Source organism: Papilio polytes, unplaced genomic scaffold (assembly GCF_000836215.1).
Source record: "Papilio polytes unplaced genomic scaffold, Ppol_1.0 DF822178.1, whole genome shotgun sequence".
In the NCBI taxonomy this organism is placed as follows: Eukaryota; Metazoa; Arthropoda; class Insecta; order Lepidoptera; family Papilionidae; genus Papilio; species Papilio polytes.
Window position 1 is genome coordinate 1,242,021 of NW_013527026.1, and position 12,600 is coordinate 1,254,620.

At 34.6% G+C, this 12,600-nt stretch overlaps 1 protein-coding gene across 1 annotated transcript in view; it reads left to right on the forward strand.

Annotated features, from left to right (window-relative positions):
* Nucleotides 1–11,157, forward strand: part of LOC106106386 (polypeptide N-acetylgalactosaminyltransferase 2-like) — a 50,936-nt gene extending 39,779 nt beyond the window's left edge. Inside the window, exons 6-11 of the mRNA XM_013286963.1 lie at nt 5,259–5,320; nt 8,283–8,396; nt 8,976–9,154; nt 9,623–9,829; nt 10,275–10,453; nt 10,751–11,157. Coding sequence (XP_013142417.1) covers nt 5,259–5,320; nt 8,283–8,396; nt 8,976–9,154; nt 9,623–9,829; nt 10,275–10,453; nt 10,751–11,025 — 1,016 coding nt within the window. The 3' untranslated portion in view covers nt 11,026–11,157. The remainder of the gene's footprint in view (nt 1–5,258; nt 5,321–8,282; nt 8,397–8,975; nt 9,155–9,622; nt 9,830–10,274; nt 10,454–10,750) is intronic.
* The last annotated feature ends 1,443 nt before the right edge of the window (nt 11,158–12,600 follow it).

Consider the following 12,600-nt stretch of genomic DNA (forward strand, 5'->3'; position numbering starts at 1 on the left):
CGCGAAAAAAAAACGAAAGTAAGCCTATTTGTCTTTCTAAACTATCTTCCTCATCTATGCGTAATATTATCGAGATCCGTTCACCTGTGTAAACATTCATCCATCCAAACTTTCGCATTTATAATGTTAGTAAGATTGGAAAAAAAATACTTTTTATGAAAATGTGTCACAAAAACGAGAAAAGTCGTATTCGTCGTATTCTGGCAATTCAGTTGTAAATTTTAAATATTTCAAACAATGTACTCAAAAGTGAACAAAAGCTTTCTTTTCATTATTTGATTTCCCGAGCGCTTGTGTGTTTGTCCTATGAGTAGTGCTAAAGCCCGTTTTCCGCTGAAAAAAGCCAGCGGGCTTCAATGTATGTCTGTTGATATAATTCATGTATTATCATATAATAGTGTATTATTATTATGACTAACGCAAAAAGGAAAAATCGTTAAATATAACTTAACAATCTACTTTGACCTATAACCTCAATATCAACATCGGCACATTGATTATTTATGAGTGTACAGACATAAAAATGATATATTATATATTTAATGCATATAAACGATGTTTCATTTACATGCATTGCATTGTGATGAGATGTTCGTAAATTCCATTCACACGTATCTAGAAATTACGATAAAAGAAAACTTTAACAATAGTAGAGGATATCCCCTACTATTGGCTTTTGTCATTTGTCCATAAATAGACAAAGTTATAGCCCAATTAGTGACTACAGTTATATGCAAGTTGAACAACTAATGTTTGAAAGTCGATATAAACACCAACACGCTATGTACCAATCGATTTGGTAATGGTTTCCGTGAATGCTGTCCTAGACGGATAGTTGCATTGTTGGATTGCACCATCCGGTCATTATGCATTTCTTGACGTATAATTTGCCATCAATTTATCACTTTATTGCTTAGGAAATTATAAACAAAGTTATTTATGGTAAAAGGCAAAGTAACCATAGGTTCTTCGAATAATTGACAAACGTTGCCATTAACAGGCGGCATTGCTAGTGATATTGTCGCTGCAATAATTAAGTGTACATTAAAGAAACTTAGGGCATGTCCCACCAAATTGTAAATTGATAACAATCCAATACGTATAATATATGATGAAAATATCGAATTTTGTTCCCTTATCTGACAGCGACATTTTGAAGCTATCTAAACCTATATCAGCCAGTGTTGGGACAAGCTCTTAGTATGATTAACATCGCCAATACAATAATATACAACAAATGCTTGGCGAATGTTTTTTTTCTCGAAACGCCTATTTTCGCTTGATTACTCAGAATTATAACCGTATTGTATCTATCTATACAGTCGACGTAATAAATTGAAAACACTTCCAAAATATGATATCATCTGCCCTAAATTCGTAAAAGTTAATAAATTCAAATATAATCAACGCACGTCATTATAATGTTGAAACTCGCTCGAGATCTCGCAATCTTAGCAAACATTTGCAAGAGATAACGTATACATCTACTAAGTCTACCATAATCCTTATTCGTTACAATTTCGTGATTATTACTTAAGAGATTCTTGTTATAAACGTATATACTCGTAAGGGCGCAATACTAGTCGAAATTAGAGCATTACGAGCTGTCGCCTGCGACTTCGCCCGCGTGGTATTCGAAAACATACAAAATTACAAAAAGCTAGGTATCCCTCCGGAACCGGACATTTCTCGGGGATGAAGCTTGTCCCATGTGTACTCCAGACTTTTTTTTATAACTGTGCCAAGTTTCAATAAGATATGTTGAACCGTTGCAGAATGATCGAGTAAACATTAAAAAACTAAATTAATGAATCCCACGGGAACCGTAACTATTCCCGGGATAAAAAGTAGCCTTTGTGTTCTTCCATACTATGTTCTAAACCTGTGCCAAATTTCATGGAGATCCGTTCAGCCGTTTAGGCTACAAACGCTAACAAACATCCATCCATCCATCCATCTATCCATCCATCCATCTAAACTTTCGCATTTATGATATTAGTAAGATTAGTAAGATACAGCAGGGAAGTCCCTGCACACGGGCTAACGACTAATGAAAACGAACGGTTGATGCTAAGCAAACGTTGTACGGGGACTCAGTTTAAGTATAACTATCATCACCAGCTCACTATACGTCCCCACCGAGAGGTTCGGAGCCTACCCTAAGTTAGGGTGACTAAGCCATAGTTAACCATGCTGGCCAAGTGCGGGTTGGTTGACTTCACACATCTTTGAATTTCTTCGCCGATATATGCAAGTCATATTGGTAGATGAAGGGATTCGAACCCAAAACCTGTAGATTACAAGTCAAGTGCTTAAACCACCGAGCCACCGACGCTCATAAATCTCATCAATGTAATGCGCATTAAAAAAAAGGCTATCCAACGCATGCCCTGAAAATCAGTCAAAACACGCGGGCGCTACCGACTAGTAAAAACAGTTTTATTAGAAAACGTACTTGCATGCGTTTTTTAAATAAATGTTGATTTAACATAGAAAGGGAAAATCACAAAAGTGTTTATACGAAAGCAAACGTATTTTTTGTCATAAATTTCAACGTATGAGTAAACAAAATAAAATTCACAGACACAGTATTTGTCACACGGCTGTCATGTATGATGACAAATGTTAGCTAATTTAATACGGCATGCATCGCAGCTACAAATCTCAGATAGAGTGGAATATAATGATTCCTATTATCTTAAATCATACACGGTGCTTTGACTTTTGTAACAATAGGTAATGTATGCGTTAACGCGTTCGTGAGTTCCAACTGAAGGTTTTTTTTTTATAATATAAGGTGGCAAACGAGCAAGCGGCCACCTGAATCCACCAAATGGAAAGCAACCACTGCCCATAGACATCCGCAATTGCAGATGTGTTGCCTACCCTTAATTGACGGAGGAGGAGTCGCCCATAAAGAGGATATTTCCCCTTCCTAAGCGTCTCCTCCACCGTCAAATCCACTTTTTCTTCCCATCCTTTCCTCTTAAGAAAAAGGTGGAAAGGGAAAAGGACTAAATTTAGGCCTCCGGCACCACACTCATCAGACGAAACGCGGAATTCTGTGTGGTCGTGGTATTACACCGGGCGAGCCGGCCCATTCGTGCGATGATGTTAAAGCGGGCTCTACCACTATATTTTTACATATTCACAATTAATCAATTAACAAGTACGATAACCATTTTAATTGAAATGAAAGATAATTGAGAGCGGCCGTGACAAAGGATGCAGAGTCTAGGGCAGGGAAATTAATTGACTTTTAATTAGGACATTGAGTCATGTTCTTTATGGCTTCGTTGTTCTACATTGTTCCCTCGTTACAGTTGTCCGGTCTCGGGTAGAGTAGGCATTTCGCAACTACTATACGAGTATCTCGTGTTACTGTTGTTAATAAAAGGTAACTGAATTATAAGTGCCAGGCGGCATTTTCCTGTCCATTGTCTTCCAAATTCAAACACACTTGGAAGGTCTCCAATAAGATTTAACAAATAAATAAAATAAAACAGGCTGTATAGATTAAAAAAAAATATTATTGCTGATTAGAAAGGACAAAAGGCAATACCCTATGCTAAAGTTCTTTTGACATTTACATTTTCGATTCGTTCACTTACATCTGCGGTTTTGAACCGCAAGCATCCGATAGTTGCAACATTGTGGTTTTAAAATGTCACCGCATTATGTCTAGCGATGCGCTAATAATAAGGGCCAGTTTAAACTAGCGACATCAATATTTCTGTTCAATATTATTAAGATTTTTTGCTTTCTATGTTAAAGATTGAACCATTTATTTATAAGCCTTTGCTTAGATTTAATTTATTTGCATAGGATTATGAAATCAAAAGTAGGTATCGAAAAATGTAAATATTTTGCTAGTCAGAAGCAACCCTAAGTGATGGCAGAAATGTTCTTCCTTTCAACGTACACCAGTCTAAAAGCTCTTCATGAACATTCTGCGTGTTTCAACCCTAAGCAATGTGAGCGTGCTAGTCGGTGACGGGACGTAACTATCACGCTAATGTCAAGGACTGAGCTACGTGACGCTCTAACACGTTCTCCGTTCCGTTTCAAAAATGCATTGTCTCATTTAATATTTTGGATATTTTTAATGACACTATTTGAATGTATTGACAAATAGGTCAAGATTACATTGTTCATATTCATATTTATGTATACCATTAAAATATATGATCAAATAGTTTTTAATGGATTGTGTCTAATGTCAGACCTGAAAGTCGTATCTGTTAAAAGATTTTTACGAGGTCCTTTGTTTATGAGTGGATTTCCAAAGACTAAAGATACACAAACATGAAGTTAAATTCGTCTTTTATAATCAATTTTACATCATAAACTTTAATGGAATATCCCCATTAAGATGGAATTCAAATGTACCATTAAATTGGAATCAAATTTAAATCTAGCTTTACCTTTTGGTATTTGACGAAATCTAAGCTGAATTACAAAACAATAAAGGTCAAATTTCATTACATTTAATGTACATTTGATAGTCTAATCCTAAAATGATTTTATTACATCTTGATTTGTATTTATAATTTTTTTTAAATGGCTTAGAAACAGATTCATGAGGTAATAATTTGTTTTTTTCTTTTTAAATGTGAATAATAGGTAATAATATAAACTGGCTTAATAAAAAGGTTTTTGAATAAATCAGCCGTAACTTGTAAAACAGAGGGTCCATTTTTACATACCAAGAGGAAAGATTCGAAGCGTTTGCTCAATAGAAATATGGTCGTTGAAATAGATAAGCCCTAAGAGAAACAGGAAATCCTAAAATTCCTATAGAAAATTGCTTAAGAATAAAAGAGGTTGCAATTTGCAATTTTGCATTATCTACTGTACATTGTAATTTTTTTAAAAGATATCGATTACTTTCGTTCGTAGCATATTCGATTGTTGATGCACAGTTTGATAAATCAATGTAAAGTTTTAAGATCTTGAATTATTTTTGATAATGATGTTTTTCAAGGACATATGTTCATCGACCGTCGACTTTCAAATGGACTTGAAGAATTCATTTTGAAATAAATATTATATAGCATTATTGCCTTTTATTAAAAAAATCTTTTAATTATAGATGTTTTGAGAACTTTACAACACTCTTGTTAAGGGTCTTATATTTTTATAGCAATCTTAAACCCATAATTGAAAATAAATTTTTAACTGTCTCTAATATTGTCAGTTTATTTTATTTATCAAAAAACCTAATAGAATTGCATAGTTGCAATTTTTCCACGGTACAGTCGGTTGCGATGAGCCCGCGCACCTCGACCAAGGTAAATTGCAAAAGCGATTTACTTTGAAAGTAACTTGCCTCATGTAGCGGCAACAGATACCAAGATGCATTCGATAGAGACGTACAAAATATAAGCGCCAAGCGTATTTCAAAATCAATTTATGTTTTAAATTTTAATCGCAATTAAATGTTCATCTCTAACAGAATTACAAAAATTTCAGTCCAAACTGTCAGAGCTACAATAAATAATTTATATTTTGCATATTTTTTATAACAACATACTGATTTAAGAAACACAAAATCTGTCTTTTAGTATTGTAGATTATTAGTTAGTAATTAAAATATTGAAATAACTTACTTATTGTCATATAATAAATGTATTTAATACAGTTGTAAACTAATCTGTATCTATGACGAACTATGTATGTTAAACCATAGAAGTAACGTAAACGTAACATCTAAACGCGTCTATCCGCTATCGCTTATAACTTAAATCGTTACGTGGTCAAAGTGAACGGAAGATACGATATTACGCAAATCGGATCATCGATGCTGTACCCTCGGCCGGTGCTTTACACAACCAACATTAACTTTATTGCAGACAAGAACGCCTATATAATAATAATTTATATCGGTCACTTGTTGCGATCTTAGGTAAGCGTTACCTAACTATAATCTGTTTGTTTTACCTTCTTTCTCACGTTGTTATGCTCTCTGATTGTGTCATAATTATTTTAAAAAATGAATGTACCAATGAATGTTCCATATTGCCATACTTAGAATATTACTAAATACTGTCGGCAATCTCAGTAGAAATAAATTTAAACACTTCGCTATTTAAGGGCTGCTTACAGACAACAAAATTTTAATGGAGTTAAGAGTTAAGGCGTGGCTTTATCATTTACGTTGTTATTTAAATGTCGATTATGATTCAATATTCGTCCGTTCGTTAAGAGATTTTTTGAGGATATCCAAAATAATACTGCTATACTTTAGCAGGTGGACAAATTCAAAAATTGTTTTAATTAAGTTGAAATTGGCCTTGTCATGTTCGGCCTTGGTCATGGTCGCTTTGTGCCATGTCGATTCATTGCCAGTTACGGTGGTTGCCTGTCTGTTATTAGGGTTGTGCCAAACACAGTTTTTGTTAATAGATCTATTCTCATTCGACTCAACCCCTCTTTGATACATTTCTCTCAACCGTTATATCTGAATTCATTCCCTTATTCATGTATTTAACCAAATGGCTAAGTCCATATGCGTTATATTTTACTAGTTGACCTCGACCCTGACGCTTAAGGAAAACGTTGGACATCAAAATAAACAACTCACTTTGACTGACGTGTCATTTTCTGGATGTATTTTAATGTTAATCGATTGACTAGATTGTAACAATTGGGCTGTTAAAAGGTAGGTAGGTAGATTAATTGGTGTACAAATGTCGATTTTGACATAATTCCGAACCTTGACCAACTATTACTTGCATCTAAATATGCCAATTTGAGATCGAAAGGTATTCGAATGTAAGGTCACGTGGATCTTATTTGACTTTGACTATTTTGTGATTGTTGGAAATACGAGACGAGAGTGAAGGGATGTTATCGGATATCATTATTATTAGTTACATAAAATAGAATTACATTAACTAAATTCTAAGAGCGGGTCTTTGACTAAACTGTTATGCGATTGTCGATTGTTTCGCAGTTAATTCAATTGTTTATTTGCAGAACTAAAAAAAACATACAGACAAATTGAGTATCTTCTTCTTTTGAGAAGCTTATAGGATATATAAGCTTTCATATAAGCTTATAGGAATCAAAGCGAGACTATACAGTTGTATGATAGTTTAGTCAAAGATGTGCGCGCTCTAATGTTTCGAATGTCAATCTCAAGTCATGTGGACGTTTCTATTAGTAATCGGCACACGTAAAAAACGGACGAATTCCTATGTGTATCAAACAATCTATTCACTAGTATTGTTTAGAATTAAAATAATTTGGGCGCAACTTCTAAATCAATGCTAATCAAATAATTACGATTCAACAATGTATTAACGATACTTGCCGGATGTTGTTTAAGGTTGCAACCTACATCGCCTTAAATTAAGCTTCATTTTGAACTCAATTATCGGAAATTCATTATTTTTAATAACTATTTCAGTGCTAGAAACACGCATCATTTTTTTGTTTATGAACGCGAGACGAATCGGTACTGAAGGAATAAGATATAATAACTCAACCATTCATCTTAAATCATACTTTATGCAAATGTTGTTAATGCGAAAGTTTTGAGGGATGGATGGTTGTTAGAGTTTGTAGCCTAAACGGCTGAACGGATTTCGATGAAATTTGGTATGGATGTAGAGAATAGTCTAGAAGGACACGTAAGCTACTTAGTTTTAAGATAGAAAACTACATTAGTTAGAACGATAATCCGGGCAGCATTTATGTAAGGATGCGTTACGTAATGTCAGTGTTCCTATTCCCATATAACCACTGAGGGCAGATGACCTAATGAACCCAGAAGTAACCTCCTCCTTCATTCCAACGGTCGTTTATTACCGGGTTATTTAGATTATACCTAGTCTCCTTTCTATTTATCTGTTTATTCTTTGTTAACTTGTCATTATTATTGTTTTTTTACTTATTGCCATTATTTCTTTTTTCCTCATTGTTTTTATATCCAGTAATAATTCAAGAAGACACTGACCTTTAACAATTCACTTAAGATATAAATTCATTCGAGATAAAGCGAAAATTCGACGACATTGTTAATTAATTGACACATGTTTTATTTTATTGTTGTATGTTTTCTTTTGTGTTAAAACTTTGAAATCAATGGAATATTCCAGATATACATAACAAGAAACTTAAATAAAGATACGTACGATTTTTGTAATATTAACCCTGGGCTGTATTCTCATATCTATTTCCTTAACCATGGTAACAGTCTTTCAAAGATCGCTGATAAAAATCCCACCAAAGAATAATGTTAATTTGGTCCCTAATCTGTTCTTTACTTTACCTTCTAGGATCGAAGTAGGGTGGTGTGTCCAGTGATTGACGTCATCAGCATGGACACGTTCCAGTACATCGGCGCGTCTGCCGACCTTCGCGGCGGCTTCGACTGGAACCTGGTCTTCAAGGTGAACCACTGACCTTTACAAAACTGCCATTCGACTCGTCCAGAAGTTTTATTACACTAATTACTTTTCGTCACCTTAGCAACGGTGATATTTTTATTTTGTCAGCGATTTCGATTCAGATCATATTATTATTTTACACAAGCTGTTGCCAGCGACTTCGTCCATGCAATATTAAGATTAAAGTAGCCTGTACTATGCCCGTATATGTCAGCTACCCTTGAGGTAGTCAGGTCGGAATCGGCCAGGCCGTTTCCGAGATTACCTGGAACAAACACAGCTTGCTTACAGACAGACAGACAGACAAACAAAAAAAAAGTGATTTTGGTTATCAGCAACGCAAATACATCATATTCCCGAAATCTAATTTTTTTCTTTTGATAACACGGACACTCCAATTTTATTACATGTATACATAGATAGTTCACTTGTTTTTTAATTCATTACAATATCTGATATCTGATATTTTTACCCGATTAATTCAAGACACACCTCGGACTATATCAATCCCTTTATGATCTCGTGGCCTAAACAACTGCACTAATTTTTTTAAAAAAATGTCATTTTTTATTTAATCTACAGTGGGAATATCTATCGCATGCTGAGCGCAGCGCCCGCTTGAGCGATCCCACGCAAGTGATCCGCACGCCCATGATCGCCGGCGGCCTCTTCAGTATGGACAGGCAGTACTTCAATAAACTGGGAAAGTACGACATGAAGATGGACGTCTGGGGCGGCGAGAACCTCGAAATATCTTTCAGGTAAGTTTTACTAAGTTATAGACCTAAGCTTCAAAGTCGTTTTAAACTTCTGGTATACTATAATTTATCTAATAACATTTTTTTTGTATTCTTGACATAACCTTGTGTTTCTTCTGAATGTGGTTAAAAGGACAATAAGATGTGTTCCATAGGAACATGGTTTAAATAATTTCTTGAAGCTGCTTATATTTTAGTTACTTTATACAAATTGTCTTGAAGAATGCAGCCAAATGAGCACGTTTCTTTTGATCAAAGAGTACGTCAGTGTTGCCATAAACAAAAGGTACAAATGGTAGATTAAAAATATAGGTAAAACATTAATATTTTGTCCAGTGTAAAAACATATTTATCTGATCCGCGAAAACAGATTTCATAGAAACAAGACTTTCAATAGTTGCAAGTACAAAGGTAGTAAACTTTTTAAATACCTAAAATCACAAATCTGATTCACCTTTTTAAACTTTCCAGAGTATGGCAGTGCGGTGGGTCGTTAGAGATCGTTCCCTGTTCCCGAGTGGGTCACGTGTTCCGCAAGCGACATCCCTACACGTTTCCCGGCGGGTCTGGTGCGGTGTTCGCGAGGAACACGCGCCGCGCCGCAGAGGTCTGGATGGATGATTACAAAGAACTGTACTATAGATCACAGCCTCTGGCAAAGCAAGTCGATTTTGGAGAGTAAGTACTAAGAATTTCACTATCAATGTAAATTGAACTGTAACGGTGATACTAGGGTTGAGAATTTCTTAAGATTTGATAAATTGTCTCACGAATACTGATGTTATAAAGAGGAAAGATTTGTATTTTTGGACTTTTGTATATATTAAAATAACTCAAAAACTACTAGACCGATTTCAAAAATTCTTTCACCATTAAACAGCTACGTTATAAGTGAATAAATGAGTAACATAGACAATGTTTTATTATTTTTTAATTTTACACAGGCAAAGTCGCTAGCAGCTAGTACTGAATATAGGAAAGAATGACTGCATTATTTTTCAACTAATCCGACTTCTATAATCAGATTCATTAAATTCAGATCATTGGATTAATCTTTATTAATTCAACTTTGATTGTAATGTCTACGTTTCAGATATAATCATGAGTTCTTTCTCTTTTATAGTATCTCTGAGCGCGTACGTCTCCGCGAGAAACTGCACTGCAAGCCATTCCGCTGGTATCTAAAGAAAGTGTACCCTGAACTGCAAGTGCCGACGCTCGAGACCTCGGACAACACGCACGTCATCCGTCAAGGCCCGCGCTGTCTCGACACTATGGGACATCTAGTAGACGGCACTCTCGGTAAGTGATATTAAAGTAATTTTAACCCTTATAGTTATAACCTAGAAAGAGATGGATGGATTGCGTGAAAGGTGACATGATCAAGAAGGGAGTGATGACTGAGATGACGGATGATAGAATGCTTTGGAGGACGAAAACCCGGTGCGCCGACCCTACGGGAGTAGGATAAGGTAGGGGAGATGATGATGATAGTGGCCAGTGTGACAAAAATAAAAAAAATCTACTAAACTATTTTAGAAAAAATACGTGAGATTTTGATTTAAATTTGTTGGTAATAATTCCATAATCATTCCCTAGGCATGTATCCCTGCCATAATTCTGGCGGTAATCAGGAGTGGCGTTTCGATAACGGTCTGATACGCCACCATAGTCTGTGCATCTCGCTGTCAGCCGAGGACCGTGTGACGGCAGTACTTGCCGCATGCGACGCCACAGACGACGCCCAAATGTGGCGACGCCAAGGAGAAATCATCCGTCACGCCAAACTAGACGCCTGTCTTGATGCAAGCAGACCCGCGCTGTACATAGACCAGTGTGACCAATATAAAGTCAGCCAGCAGTTTTCCTTTTAATTACGTTTGTGACTTGCTGACGCTTAATAACTCTGATGCGAGTTTTGTAACAGGGTATTTTTTTCATTTTCACACATTAATTTGCAGTGTTTTAAATGTAAAAAAAAAAAAATTCTACACTAAAAACGTACTTAATGAAAATAATGTGACTTACGGCGGTATTAGTTTTAAATGCCACGCTGTAATTGCAAATTTTATTATGATGTGTCAGATTACAAACAGCTTATGGAACGAAGTATTTTACGATTCGTTTCAGTATTTGGCCGTTAGTGTCCATATTATGCAGCTAGAAAGAAATCAGTCCGTCAATTTGATGTACTCAACATCAAAGCTTAATCAGACATTATCTAATGTTCATTTAGCTACTCTTATAACCTAGATCGAGTATTAAAATACACAAAGTCAAGGAAAGTGGTCAAAAATCATGCATTTTACAGCGTCATAAACATGTACTATCATAAAAATTCATAGAAATACAGACAAGATATTATTCGGAATCTTGTGTCATTAAAAAGTATGATTTAAAAAACAATTTTAGATTTATTTTTTAATTAAACAACAAAAAGACATTTAAATGCTCGAGCTTATTGTGAATATTATGTGAATTGTTTTCTTTATAACTTAATGCGTTGATATAAAAATAACAATTCCAGTTTAGGTATTGTCAAAATTCATAAATTTATAATATTTAATTCAATACGTTTCTCTATTGGCATATGTAAACGATTTCGATTTAAAGTTGGCTTTATTCATCAAAAATTAATTAATTTAAAGTCTAAATTTTATTTGGAAAGTACTTTAAAATGTTCCGATTGAAAAATAACATAAATGTTGGTCTTATTTGATTTGTTTATAAATTGATTTACGATTTAATACAAAAGTAAGGAAAAAAATTGAAATGTCTTAGGTGTAAGTGTAAAACAATTCTATTCTAGAAATTTATCTTGTAATGTCGAACTTAGAGATTGATGTTCACTAAGGCCGTACCTTAGTGACCATTTTATAACAAGCATAGATTTAATACGAAATATCTCACTAAGATACTGCTTCAACAACTATTTTAGCATGATAGACGAATAATATTCAACAAATTACATCAAGTATTAGTATTATAAAAAGATACAGACACTAAAATACTTAAAATATAGAGCAATTGTGTTAAGTGTACATATTAGTTGAAAATTAACAAGCATGTCTTGCCCGGTAGGATGCTGTACTATCTCTCCTTTCTGTCAGAAAATATGTATAGACCTACAAGCATCTTATGCCAGTTGGCAATTTTGTGAATTAACAAAAACTAGCTGGCCCCTATCAATGTCCAAAAATGCCATAGAAAATATAATAGGAGGGCGCTAGTGAGCTACTAGAATGTAGTTTTAATAATGCTCACCGGGTTAGATATCTTGTCGGTCTATAATGGATAACAAAAAAACAATAGAAAAATAATTATAGTTACCATAGAGTGTAAATATAATTAGGTTAAAAAATGTAAGTGCCGGGAAAGTGGAATGGAGATAAATTTAGTTAAGTAAAAGTTTGTAGAAATAAAAGACGTGTTTTAAGGAGATTTCGGTT